We start from the raw sequence: 14328 nt of genomic DNA, 5'->3' as shown, positions 1-14328 counted from the left end.
GGGAGAGCTGAAGAGTTAAACAACACGCCGTTGCTAGGAATAGGATACTTCTGGATTTGTCTGCTTTATTGGGCAAGAAAAAAAAGAGATACCAATGATCATTTATGTCATCATGGTAACGTTCATGGAGAAAAAACCTCCTCAGCTCCCCAGTTTCAGTTTGAAAACACTGTAGAGTTTTCTGGGGCCGAAGAGATGGCTCCGTGTTTAAGACCACTGGATGTTCTTGCAGAAGACCCAGGTTTGCCTTTCAGTATTCACATGGCAGCTTAAAATAGTCCATCTCCAGTTTCAGGGGATCCACATGCAAGTGGTACACAGACAGACATTCAGGCACAACACTGATATGCATAGGTAAATAAATATATATTTTAACTTAAAAACACAACACTAGGGCTGGTGAGATGGCTCAGTGGGTAAGAGCACCCGACTGCTCTTCCGAAGGTCAGGAGTTCAAATCCCAGCAACCACATGGTGGCTCACAACCATCTGTAACAAGATCTGACTCCCTCTTCTGGAGTGTCTGAAGACAGCTACAGTGTACTTACATATAATAAATAAATAAATCTTTAAAATATATATATATATATATATATAAACAAAAAAACAAAAAAACACAACACTAGAATTTTTCTTTACAGAGAGGCTTCTTCCCAGCTTCAGGCTGGCAGCTCATCAAATAGAATAGAAAAGGAGCAAAGACACTATAAACAACTCCCTCCTCAAACAAGGCCGCACAGACAAGCAGATGCTTGATGCTGACCAAGGCTCTTCAGGGAATAGGAAGGCAGTTTCTTAGGCACCCGCAGCCCAGCCGGGGGCAGCTGTGCTCCCAGAAAAGTGGCAAGCGGTCTGACCTACAGTGCTTGTCAGATGGCTTTAGAGGCAAGACGGACAGCAAGACTCTGAGCTGGGGGACTTTAGCCGCTTATTTCAAAGGAGATCTAAGACCTGCTAGGCTAAGAGAATCTCTGTCCGAGAGCTCTTGCCAGTGGAGAAGGAAGGGACCTTTGTTTTCATGAACTACAGGCAACTGCTGTGGCACTGCTGCTGCCCTTTCATCCTGAGCACTGTGACCCCGTCTCTCATTTCTCTCTCCTTGGTCCCCAGCCTCCTCAGTGAGGTGGCACGGAGGATTCCTTTTGTAGCTTATTTTGAGCGTGGCAGTGTCTTGCAGGACCACGGCAGTTTTCTTCACTTGAGGAGAGAACGACTTGCATCTAAACTCAGCCTGCATATCAGATTACACATCTCAGCTAATGGAAGGGGGTGTCAGGGTCACCAAACTCCATCTCCTGGGACGAGGGAAGATGGAACGGGGCCTAGAGCATGCCGTAGAGCTGGCTAGTGGCTCGTGGGATGGAGGGAGACCCAGCAGTGAGAAAAGATTCCCTGTTCTCCTCAGTCTAGCAGTCTTGTGTAGTTGGTGCTCTCTGGGAGGGAGGAAAACCCTGACTATGTAAAAACTTGTCTAGGTTTCCTTCTGAAAACTAGAATACTTATGTATAACATGTCAACCCTTCCCCTGTCTTTTTAAACTTCAAGCTAGTGATTCCAAAAGTAATGACCACTGGACACCTGGGAGAGAAATGCCTGCGTGGCTTTTGTGCTTGACTATCCGTCTCTCTCTGCCCAGGTTCTCTCTGCTTTCTCTTTAGACCTCATTGCTTGATAAAGTATATACCCTACCTGCCCCTGTGAAAAGATTGACTGTTTAGTTACCTGCCTATATACTATAGCTTTTGGTACCCTGAATATATAACTATAATATATATTTATAATATATATAAATATAACATGGATAACATAGTAGACTAAGTAGATCCTATCCACTTCTCTGAGAGGAAACTTACCCATTCCTTTTTGGTTAATTTTCTCTCAATAGAGATTATAGTTTACTATATATAAATCTTTGTTTGCCTAGGCAGATATGCCTGCATTCATAACTGTTTTCACAAATGGAGATACATCATTTAGGGACATTATTGTTTGGCAGTTAAACTGAACACTTAGATTTGAAAACATACCATCTGGTTGCACCTTGATTCCTTTTCGTTATTTAAAGCTTCAGGGAATATTGCACAGAGATCAGAGCTGCAGCAGAACGGTCTTCAGGCCTGGCCCATCACCTTAGAGCTCTTGGTTTGGTTTCCCTGAAGCTGCCTGTGCGTCTGTATCTATGGGCCCTTTCTCTGGTCTAGACCAGGGTTGGGTGTATTCCTGGCAGGATTCCCTGTGGACAGTGGCTCACTGCTCTGGCATCCTGGTGTGTAAATATTTGTCAAAAGACGGGGGCTTTTTCCCATTCCTCAAAAAACATTCTGAAAAATGTCCCTGTTTTCATAGTCATATTTCCAAGCTGTGGCTCAGTTAGCCCATTCATTCCTTTCAGTTGACAGACACTGGCTTGGCCTTAGCTATCCACATAAAGTAAGTATGCTGTAATTTTTGGCCTAATAACTTTTAAGCGTTAGGACCAGGACTCTGGACCTAAAGGAACCACAGACAGCATAGTTACTGTTCTAAAAGACATTGCTTTGTTGACTAAGAATCGCACATCTCTTCTATCAAATATTTTAATTCATCATGCGCACACTTGATACTGAAGAAGTGATGCAGTGATGAGAAAGCTAACCACCTCGCTTCGTCATGCTAGGACCTGACGCCTGGGTTCCCAGGGGAGGGTGCTGTGCTATTGCAGGCATTTCCTAGCTTGTCTCAGGGGTTTCTGGTCTTAGATTTGCGCGAAACCGAAGCAGTTTGCTGCTGCACATGGCTGAGAAGGCCTCAGATGCGGAGCTGGGTTTTCTCTGTGTGCAACTGTAATAGTTGAAGTCTTTAATTCCAGCACTCAGGTCTCAGACAGGACATGTACCACAGGTTCAAGGCTAGCTTGGGCTTTATAGTGAGTTTAGGACAGTCTGCTACAGAGTGAGACCCTGTCTCAACCCAAGCAGTGAGAAGAGGAAGGAGAGGGAAAATGTCAGGGAGGGAGAGGAAGGAGAAAAGGGCAGAGGGAGAATAAGACCAGAGCCCAGGATCCACTTGCTCAGCACAGACACTCAGACAGCTCCCACTGCACTCCTGTCTCCTCTCTCCGGTTCTCATCTTCCTCCTCCCCTCCAGTTTTCTGCTAGTCTGGCTAGCAGCTGCCTATCTGCTCTGGTTTCCAGCAGTTAACTTAGTTGTGTGATACTTAAGAAGTATGATTAATAAAGTCTTTATATTAAGGAAAACTGGATATTTAAAAATTATCTGTTGAAGCATTCGTTGAGTTGGCTGCCATCCATAGCATAATACATACGCATATGTTAATGACATTCTGATTGTGCTAGTGTTTGGACTGTTCTAATGTGTAATGTCTTCCTGCAGATCATCAATTTCTACATGAACATGCTAATGGAACGCAGTAAAGAGAAGGGGTTTCCAAGTGTACATGCGTTTAATACCTTCTTCTTCACTAAGCTAAAAACAGCTGGTTATCAGGCAGTGAAACGCTGGACAAAGAAGGTGGATGTATTCTCCGTTGATATTCTTCTGGTGCCCATTCACTTGGGTGTGCACTGGTGTCTAGCTGTGAGTAACTCCTTTATTTTTGATGGCATGAGAAAGAGATCTACGTAGGCAGCATAGCCAGCCCAGTGGGCCATATGATCTGTGTCTCTGCTTTGCTATGGAGGAGAGGTGGAATTTCATAGTGATGCCTCGGCTTTAGAGTAGGGGATGCTTAGGTTCGGAAGTTACAGGTCATCCCGCCGCCGCCTCAGGTGAGGCAAGGAACAAGCATGTTTGTGGTGCCACCAGCCCCAGCTTCCTACCTAGCTCTGACTTGCCTTGTGCATGTGGGGGTTTAGCATTTCTGTGCTCTGGAAGCATGAAGACATCAGCTTAATGTTAATAAGAGTTATTGTATATTCTGTTTTGAATTACATTTCAAAGATATCAATCTGGGGCTGGAGAGATGGCTCAAAGGTTAAGAGCACGGACTGCTCTTCCGAAGGTCCTGAATTCAAATCCCAGCAACCACCTGGTGACTCACAACCGTCCATAACAAAATCTGACTCCCTCTTCTGGAGAGTCGGAAAACAGCTACAGTGTGCACTTACATATTATAAATAAATAAATAAATAAATAAATAAATAAATAAATATCGATCCAAAAAAAGGAAATAAGATAAAAACAAACGCAGAATCTTGTCACCATCTTTCTTATACTGTGGGAATGATCTTATGATAGTTAATTTTCTGTGAATCATGCATTGTTGATCATGGAGAAAGTGGCATGCAAAAAAAGATTTTAAGACAGTTAATAGGCCACTGGTGGATCACCCCAGCACCACCCTAGGTAAACAGTCCCCTTGCTCTTCCCATGCTAGAATACAGCACATTCACCATACTGCTCACAGTCTCACAGACAGTCTGGGGAAAGGTCAAGGCCAAGGGAGGCCAGCTGATGATGCGTGTGTCCTGACTGTTTTGTCTTGTTCCAGGTTGTAGACTTTAGAAGGAAGAGTATCACCTACTATGATTCTATGGGTGGAATAAACAACGAGGCCTGCAGGATCCTCTTGTAAGTGCAAATTGAGGACAAAAGAAATGTTTGTTGCTTTCTGTCTTTCCAGCAATCTGAGTGAGACCTTCGGAGATGGGATTAGTGGCATTGTCACATCAGTATAAATGCATATTTTAAATACAATATGTATTAATGAGGGCAGTTGCTGTCTTGGCACACTGAAATATAGAGTAACCATATACATAGAAATACAGTCAGCAGAACTCATATTTAATTCAGCTTTCTGAAATTTTAAACGAAAAAGTCCCACAGAGATGACTTTGCTTTGGTCTTACTACTTAGTGGTTCCCTTGGAAATTAGAATGGGAATCTCTTACACCCATTTGCTTCTCTTTGTAAACACCAGTGCCTTGCTCTGCAACTGATACATGGCAAGGGGGATAAGTTCCTGAACAGTGCGCATTTCCTTCTTCAAAAGAGTGCTCTTGGCTAGGGAGAGGCTCAGAGGCTAACGGGCTTGCTGCACAAGCATAGGAACCATAGTTAGGATCACCAGGGCTCACATAAATGCTCTATGTGTGCATGGTTCCCACTCAACTCCAGCCTTGGAAAGCAGAGACAAACTGACTAGCAAGACTAGTAGTATCAATGTGCACCATGCACACACTCATGCTCACGTGTGCGTCAACACATGCACATACCACACACTGCACACCACAACATATACACATGAAAATTGGGGAAGAGTCCTCTGAATTTGTACTGTTTTGTTTGTGTTTTTGAGACAGGTTTTCTCTTTGTAGCTCTGGCTGTCCTGGAACTTGTTCTGTGTAATAGACTAAGCCAGCCTCAAACTCAGAGATCTTCCTCCCTCCCAAGGACTGGGATTTAAGGCTTGTGCCACCACTGCCTGGTGTGAATTTGTACTTGTTAAATTTTAAAATACATACCCTGATACTGCTTGAGACATTTTAAATTTTATATTTATATATATATATATATATATATATATTAATTTAATAATAAGTTATGCATTAGGTTGATAATTGTAAAAGGACCATACAAACCAAGAAAAAATAAATATAAAAATATTTCTTAGAAAGATGAGTAGACTGAAGAATTTAGAAAGAATATTACCTATCAGGAATCTCAGAAGCAGCGGTCCTGTCCCTCCTGGCAGGTGGCAGAATGGGCTGCTTGTGGGACCTGTGAGGGTTGTCTTCTGAGGGTCGCCAGCCCCATTCTGTGGGTGGCAGCTGCCATCAAGCTGCACACAGCTCATCTCGGTCTCTTCTGATGTCTTTAGGCAATACCTAAAACAAGAAAGTGTTGACAAGAAAAGGAAAGAGTTTGACACCAACGGCTGGCAGCTCTTCAGCAAGAAGAGCCAGGTACGTTTCATGTTGATATCATAGCAATCTTTAGAGCTGGGGTGTTTGGGGGAAGAGGGTTCTGGTTGCTGTCTGACTCCTATGGACTGTCTAATTCAAGTCTAGCCTGACTTCAGCTTTCTCTGGTTTCTCAAGGGAGATGAATTATTTGTGGGGAAGCTCATGATGTGTTTCTTGTGCAAAACTGTTTTCTAAATGCTGAGCTGTTTGCTGAGATTTTTACTCCGTTGAGAAATACTTGTTGACTGTTTGGTGCTTAGAAGGAGGACCAGTTTGTACACCCTTGGGTGCCATGAAAGCCTGAGAGAGGCTCCTGTGTGACCAGTGTGAAGCTAACACACAAAGGTGGAACCACAGTGCTGCATCCTTAAACCTCCTTCCCCTTAGGAGACCCAAGGGAAATGGTGTAAAATTGATAAAAGAAGTTTGCAAAAATATTTTGTTGTTGTTGTTGTTTTAGGAAATCCCACAGCAGATGAATGGGAGTGACTGTGGAATGTTTGCTTGCAAATATGCTGACTGCATTACCAAAGACAGACCAATCAACTTCACACAGGTGAGGCAGGCCTGTGCCTGTTCTGTGGAGCCTCTGCCCTGACCTTTACATACTTCAGGCTGTGTCTCAGATCACTGCACAAAAGGAGAAAATGTTGGTCTACACGCCAGGCTACCATTGTCACATATAATAGTGACTGAGTCTTGGGTTAAGAAGAAAAGTCTTTATTGTCTGTCCATCTCCCCCAGCCCGAGACACACACACACACACACACACACACACACACACACACACACCCCACCTCTAACCTTATAGGAAACACAAACTGAAACCAGAAGAAGCCTTCTTCACTTCCCCTCAATTTAGCATTCAGGTTTTGGAATATTTTGGAATAGACCCAAGTAAATCTCTTTGTGTCCTTTGTTACACACCCCCTTCCCTGGCCCGTTGTCAGTGCCACTGGTCAGTTTTACCTCAAAGGTAGAAGGTCATTTTCCTAGACAGCATCCTGAACCCAAGAGGACTGAGACTACAAATCCCAGCTGATTCTGATATGTTTTCTACTTTTGCTTCTGTTGGAATCAGCGTCCTGTCTAGATTTTGTCTGAACCAGGGCTTCGTAAATGTTTTCCTCTTGATGAGGCTTGAAAGATGCTCAGTGGTTTAAGATGCTTGCTGCTCTTCCAGAGGACTGGGTTCAATTCCTAGCGCCCACATGGCCTATACAGCCTTTGGTAACTAGAGTTCCAGGAAATCCACCGCCCTCTTGTGGCTTCCACAGGTACCATGGAATGCACATGGAACCCAGACACACATGCAAGGGGCATTTGTACATATAAAAATGAATGAGTCTGAAAGAAGGAACAAAACTTACTATTCGTCTTCATCCAAAAAGTTTTTACATTGCCCTAGATATATACATATATTAAATAGATTAGTGAAACATATAATAAGGCAAAGAACTTATTTTAAAACAGTCCTCTGGTATACATGTAATTTTACAGTTGGTTAAAGACAAAAGCGAGTTTGTACACAGATGAAATGGAAGGTTTTGGGTTTGCATGTGGCCTTGAGTTTGGCTGACTCTAATGTTAACAGGATATAGCGCGTCCTCGTTGTTTTCCAGAGTGGCTGACAGTTAGGTTTCACAGTCAGCAATGCTGAGAATGAAGTAGTACAGGATAGGAATAGCATGCATGTGGGAGTCAGACAGTTGTACGAATTCCAAGATCTAAACGCATGTCATCAAGCTTGGTAGAAGTTTCTATACTCACTGAGTTATGTCACTGGCCCAGTTCAATACCAAGGTAGGCCAGAGTGATAATAGGAAGGTACTAAAATTCTGGTTTCCATAATTAAGCTTTTTTGTTTCTGTCAAAGCAAAAAGTGTTAGGTATAAGTAAAACGGCTGCTGTTTGTAACGTACAGTGGTCTGAAATCTGAACTGGGGTGTTTCCAGCAACAATAAATGGCGTTCTGTGCATCACAGATCACACAGTGCAAAGTGTGCTGTGTATACTCAGAGTCAGGCCTTCACTAAAGTCATGCACCTTGGATTCATTGAACGTTTGAGCCTGAATTAGTTTCTAGACCTGGTATGTTCAGAAACCTATCACAGTTCTCAGATTCTTCAGAGTGTCCATATTCAGTTAAAAATTCAGATGCCTGGGCCAGAGAGGTGGCCCATAGTTAAGAGCACTGACTGCTCTTCCAGAGGTCCTGAGTTCAATTCCCAGCAACCACATGGTGGCTCACAACCATCTGTAATGGAATTTGATTCTCTTTTTCTGGAGTGCTTGAAAACAGAGCACTCATATACATTAAATAAATAAATCTTTTTAGAAAACAAATTCAGATGCCAAATTCACAGCCCAGAGTTTAAGAAAACCCTTGGAAAAACTGGGTGCGGTGATACACACTTTTAATACCAGCACTCAGAAGCAGGCCTATCTCTATGAGTTAGAGGGCATCTTGGTTTACATAGAGTTTCGGGCCAGCCAAGGATACATAGTGAGAGACTGTCTCAAACAAAAATAAACTAAAAATTAAGACACTGAGATTTAGAGCAAAGACATTGTTTTAAGTTCTCTTACTTCTTCTCCAATAAAGTACTTTTCATTTTTTGGCCTTAGTCTCATTGTAAACATAAAAAATTTGATAGACTCCATTCTCAAAATTCTTGGAGTCATTGGGAATGGCCTAGAGATTCCAGGTGGTGCCCAGTGTAACCTGTTAAGGGTATAGAGCGAAAATTGTGGTAGAAAGAAGCAATAAAGGAAAAGTCAGTGTGACCAAGACAAGCAGCTTGAGAGGCCAGAGGTGTCACCAGGTCTGGTAGTTGAAACCTTAAGGAGAAAGGAGTATTGTGCCCACACAAGTGAGAACTAAGAGCCTATCTGTGTCCCCACAGCAACACATGCCATATTTCCGAAAGCGAATGGTCTGGGAGATCCTCCACCGGAAGCTCTTGTGAAGATTCTCAGTGAGCAGACACTGAGCGTGTGGGGGACCAACCTTTGCCATCGACAGCCGGAGACCTTGGAAAGAGCTGCTCCTCCCTCCCCTGTTCTTGTACAGCCCTTGACCCTGGACCAGGCCCGGCGAGATGCATTCACAAGCACATCTGCCTTCCCTTTTGTAGCTCAGATCCTATTTTTGCAAAGAAACTTTGGTGCTGTGAAGGGGTGAGGGAACATCCCTCCTGAAGAGACTGCTTTTCACTTCAGCTCTGCCGTCTTCTTTTCCAAGGGCTCCCGCTCACTGAGTCCCTCACTAGGAGCCCAAGAGAGCCTCGGGAAGAATCTCGGTTTCCTGTAAACCCTTGTTGCTCGGCCTTACCGAGAAGCAGGAAAGAGCATGGGCAGCAGGTAGGGGTAAAACCACCAGCATGTAGGACACACATCCCCAAGACGCAGAGTCGGCAATGGAGCTGCTTAAGTCCCTCCTCCAGGACCTTCCTATTTATGTGCCCTCCATGACCGACTGCTTCTCCTCCAAGCTGTTTCTTCACTGGTAGCGTCATCCCATCCTAAGCACACTACACAAGCCCTGGCAGACCCTAAAGTCTCGAGCAGTCCGTTCCTTACAAGCAGGGCTGCATGTGCGAGCACGCACGTGCTGTGGGAGGGCCCCCAGAAGTACTGAGCGCAGCAGCCGGGCCCCAGCTTCAGTGCTGCCTGCTTCTGACCAAGAAGAAGGACCTTGGCGGTTAGCATCACACGCCAGAGTAGGATGAATACAGGTCTAGGTGGTCTGTGGCTAGTTAGTTTAAATATGCTTCTAGCCTCAGAGAGTTTTATATACATATATGCCTATATGTGTGTATACATACATATATACACACACACACACAATGTGAAATATATATTTCACAGGGATATGTTTTTAAAAGTTAAAAAAAAAAAAAAGACTGAATGTGTTTACCATTTAGTCTGTAGGTTTATTTTCATCTTTCAAATTCCAGCACACAGTGATCCCAGCAAGCCCTGTGTATCGGGCCTTTGTAGATTTCCTAAGAGTGTTTTGAGACCTGGATGAATCTGGTTTAGGAGTAAAGGTTATCAAGGTAAATGATGCTGTCAGCTGAAGATGGGGTGAATTAGACAGGTAAACTTGAGGTTTTTAAACTGCTCTTTGTTGTTGTTTGTAGCACCTCTCCCCCTGCCCATCTCAGAGCTCCTGAGGTGAGATGGTGAGGGGACACAGTGCCAGTGTCGTTTTGTACTTAAGTTCCACAACAGGGACGTTTTTCTACTTTGTGTATGGTGGCCGGTAGTTTTCTATGCAGTCTTCTCCCCGATTCCCTGCGCCCAGCCCTGCCAGCACTGTGCTCTCTCTCCTTGGGCTTATTTGGAAATTTTACTCTGTTTTATACCAATCTTGTTTAGTACATTTTTCTATGTTTTACCACAAGTCACAATTTGAAAACAACAACTATTTTTTTTACTACTCCATTGTTAAATGAATGTTACCGTCTCCACTCCAGCAGCCTGTGCCCCTCTTGCCTCCCCCTGCATGTTGGGGATGAGGGCCACTGTCCATGTGTGTCTCCTTCTCTCGCTGCCTCTCCTTCCCCCTCTCCTCCCTTTCTTTTTCTCTTGGTTTCCCATAGGAAATAAATAGCTTTCTATATGAGTTGCGGGCCCTTTCACAGTCTCTTTTAGAAAACTGGCGTGCAGACTCAGCACAGGACTCAAGGATGTTGTCTGCTTCTCAGTCCTTAATGTATTTAGGTGACAGCTTACACGGTGGCAGTGTGACTACTTAGTCTAAAGGCGTCCCTCTCAGGCTTTTCTCACTGTTGTCTGAGGCTCATCACAGGATACGTTTCTGTGTTTATTGTTTGTTCCTTTAGACAATATCTGCTATATCTTCCTCAGAGACTTTTTGTATGGACCAAAGCAACAAATATTTATTGCCATGAATACAAGAATATGAGACATGCAACAGAAGCACTTTGTAAAATAGGTAGAATTGTTGAGCCAGTCTGGAGTTGGCTCCCTTCTCCAATGCAGTTTAAACGTCCCAGGTAAAAGCTAGTGATCCTAAGACCACTGTCCACCCCGGAGCAAGAGGATAAGTCAGACTGGGACGGGGTGGCCTCATGGGAACCAAGTACAGACTTGTAGACTGTCCTTAGAGTCAGCCAACAGGAGCAGGACAAGTGTCGGAAACTTCAAGAGGGAACTCTGATGACCAAGACTGAAGCTGTTTTTGTATTTCATGGCCAAGGGTATGCTACAGACTATGCCTGTTGTTTTCCATCTGTCTCTTTTTCCCCTGACAACATCTCCCTGATGCTGATAATCATCTCCCTCCCCTGTAAAAGGAATATGTGAAGGATGATAGCTTAGCAGTTACAGACTTTTCAACAAAACCCCCAGTCCTCCAGCAGTCATCCCTGGAGTGTACCCAGAGAAAATGACACTGCTTCTGCCCTTTTGAGAACATGTGCTATGATGTATGGAAGCTGGCTACATCCATTTGATCACTTGAGACCCACTGTGACCCCCAGGAGTCCTGTGTAGGGTTCAGTGTGAGTACTTGAACATAGATAGCCTAGAGACTCGCTGTCAGTTCACTCTTCTGTGTGTGAGGAGTACGTCCTCCTATTCTTTAGACTGCCCTCAGCACTGCTTTAGCATTTAGTGGTTCAAGGGGACAGCAGATCACCACCACCTGGTTTATACACCCATGGTATGAACAATCATTACTGGATGGAAAGAGAGAGAGAGAGAGAGAGAGAGAGTTCGTTAAAGAGCTGCTTTTTGTTTAAATCTTAACCTCTGATCTTTCTGTGTCATCCTCCAAGCTCTGAAAGAAGGTCAGAGTAAAAACGGCGGACATTGTGTTTCGTTCTGTCTTCCCTTGCTCTACTCTCGTGCCCAATGCCAGGTGGAGTGAGGTGCTCTGCGTTACTGTCGAAGGTCAGTGTCAGCACCGCCTTGGTTGTAGCATCAAGGCTGCACGAGCCTTGCTAAATGCAGCATGCCTAGATGTGCCCTGGCCTTGTGTCTGGGCTGGGGAATGGCTGATGATGATGTGGTGACGCTAGAGACTGCCTTCCCCTCGACAGAGCCAGCTGCTAGGAAGGGCTAATGTGGGAGAATGGTCCCCAAGAGCACAGGCTCCATTCTGCTCAGGCATTCAGTCTAATCCTTGTCCAAGTACCCACTCAGTGTGTGTGCACCCAGGGCTGATTAAAGCTCTCCCTGGTCACACTACCTTAAAATCTCTTGTCTGGACTTCTGTAGTCCTGATGATAGAATGGCCTAACTTCTCCCTGTTTGTCTTGTCTGCCTTCTCATAGGGGGCACAGCATGGAGATGCCAAGGCCAGGAGGCTGGGTTGGTGCTGTTTTTCTAGCCAAGAGTGCAAGCGTCTATATTCTCATCTGAAAAGAACAAGGCAGGGCTCGTTCTATGAAACATTTCTTAAGAAGAATAGTGTTGTGAGGGTGTGAGGAGAATTGGTTATTTGTCATAACTTCCAAACACTGTAGGCTCAGAGCAGCCATTCCGACCTCAAACAGGGCTCTTTAACAGAAGCACCGTCCTCATCAGTAGGTCATGTTGCCATTTGGGGCTCTCGGGCTACACCCCAAGAGGCTTATCAGAACATCTTTTTAACCCCTTAGGTAGTTCCTCCTCCGTCCTTTTTATTGACAGGGATATCCCTTGCACATTCAGATGATGGCTTCCTTTCTCTTTGTCTTGTCCTGTAAAGGCACTGCCTTACCTGTAACTCACGGGGAATCCTCTGTCTGAAGACTTGATAAGTGTGAGAGGTCAAGCCCTGGACTTGGGAGCCCTGGAGGGTGAGAAAGGTGGGTTAACAAAGGAAGTAAAAGCCACCTGTCCTCAGGGTCTTACAGTCTGTAAGTTTATAGTTTGCCTGATTTGGAAGGCTAAGCAAACACAGATACACCTTGTCAAGAAAGAATGCGGGCTCATTAGCACACAGTTCAGAATGAAGCTGGAGTGGAGGAAAGGACTGAGGTGGAGATGTGTCAGGGATGATCTCGCCTTTATCTGTATATGTGACTCCCTAGGTTTTTTTTTTTTAATTGATTTATTTAAAATAAATTCTGTGGATTTTGCTTCTGTGCTTTGACTGGGAACTCCCTGGACTCAATACTATATTTGTGTGTCTCTGAGACTGTCCTGTCTCCTCGTATATAGGAGGGTATGAAATATGTATGTATGTATGTATGTATGTATGTATGTATGTGTATATATGTGTGTGTATGTATATGTATGTATATATTTTCTTAACATAGATAGTTACTCCCCCCCACAAACTGTCTGCTGATCCAAACTGTACCTGTGATTGGATCTTCATTATGGTCTGGGTTTCTGAATCCACCCCTTAACCAAGAGACTGAATACTGTTCATTCATTCATTTTATTCCACATACCTGGAAGTGAAGCCTGGAACACAAATAACATGCAAATCTGTGGCTTTCTGGTGTTTTTTAAAAACTAAACCTGTCTGCAGAGGCTGCCAGGGAGCTCTCTTGAAGCCAAGTGCACCAGCCAGACTCCAACCGACTCTGCTAACTGCACCCTTGTCTCGATGCTTTCCTGCTCCCCCACCCTCCCTTCTCGCCATATTACCTCTCCTAAGTGCTTCTGGTACATCGTGCTCACAAGAGTGAAACTAAGAGCGTATAGCAGCTCACAGCCTCACAGTGGAGAAACGTTTGTCTGTTGGGTTAGGAGAGTGGGTTAGAAGAGCCCAGGATGTCTCTGTACAAATTTTTGAACTCTGTGTTTTTTAGGCATGATTAAGATTTTTTTCCCCCAAACCTCTCCTAATGGCTAGAGTGAGGAAAGAAACCTTTAAACCATATTATATGGTTTATATAAATAGTTGGCAGTTGCCTGAACCTTCTCCACCTGACACCAGACAAGGAGATTGTTCTCAGAGTAGGACCTGCATCCAGTGTCCATAAAAGACATCCTCTCCCCAGCTACTCTAGTCATGGCTCTGCAGACAGTGCCAAAGGGAAAGGGAACGGGAAGGGATGGCTGCTTGCTCTGTACCAGATCCTCCTTGGGCCTGGGAGAAGTGTGTGTGACCTCATCATCTACCATGTGTATGACCTCATCATCTACCATGTGTGTGACCTCATCATCTACCATGTGTGTGACCTCATCATCTACCATGTGTATGACCTCATCATCTACCATGTGTGTGACCTCATCATCTGTCAAGGAAAGGGATGGCTGCTTGCTCTGTGTACCAGATCCTTCTCGGGCCGGGGAGAAGTGTGTGTGACCTCATCATCTACCATGTGTGTGACCTCATCATCTACCATGTACAATTTCTGTCAGCCATTGCAGACAGTTCCCTATGTCTGCTGTGACCTGGCAGCCCTACAGTAGACTCAGCACCTCTCTAACAGCTCTCGTCCTTCTCCTCCTCCTC

General features: G+C 44.5%; 1 protein-coding gene across 8 annotated transcripts in view; it reads left to right on the top strand.

Moving 5' to 3' along the window:
* Positions 1-13018, top strand: part of Senp1 (SUMO1/sentrin specific peptidase 1) — a 54826-nt gene extending 41808 nt beyond the window's left edge. For all 8 annotated transcript variants that reach the window (NM_144851.5, XM_006520884.4, XM_006520882.4 and 5 more), the window contains 5 exons: positions 3373-3576; positions 4490-4569; positions 5819-5903; positions 6364-6459; positions 8810-13018. In NM_144851.5, coding sequence (NP_659100.1) covers positions 3373-3576; positions 4490-4569; positions 5819-5903; positions 6364-6459; positions 8810-8872 — 528 coding nt within the window. In that variant the 3' untranslated portion in view covers positions 8873-13018. The remainder of the gene's footprint in view (positions 1-3372; positions 3577-4489; positions 4570-5818; positions 5904-6363; positions 6460-8809) is intronic.
* Positions 13019-14328: the final 1310 nt, after the last annotated feature.

Source organism: Mus musculus, chromosome 15 (genome assembly GCF_000001635.26).
Source record: "Mus musculus strain C57BL/6J chromosome 15, GRCm38.p6 C57BL/6J".
Taxonomy (NCBI): Eukaryota; Metazoa; Chordata; class Mammalia; order Rodentia; family Muridae; genus Mus; species Mus musculus.
Note: the sequence above shows the minus strand (reverse complement) of the source record. Positions and strands in the feature narration are given on the sequence as shown.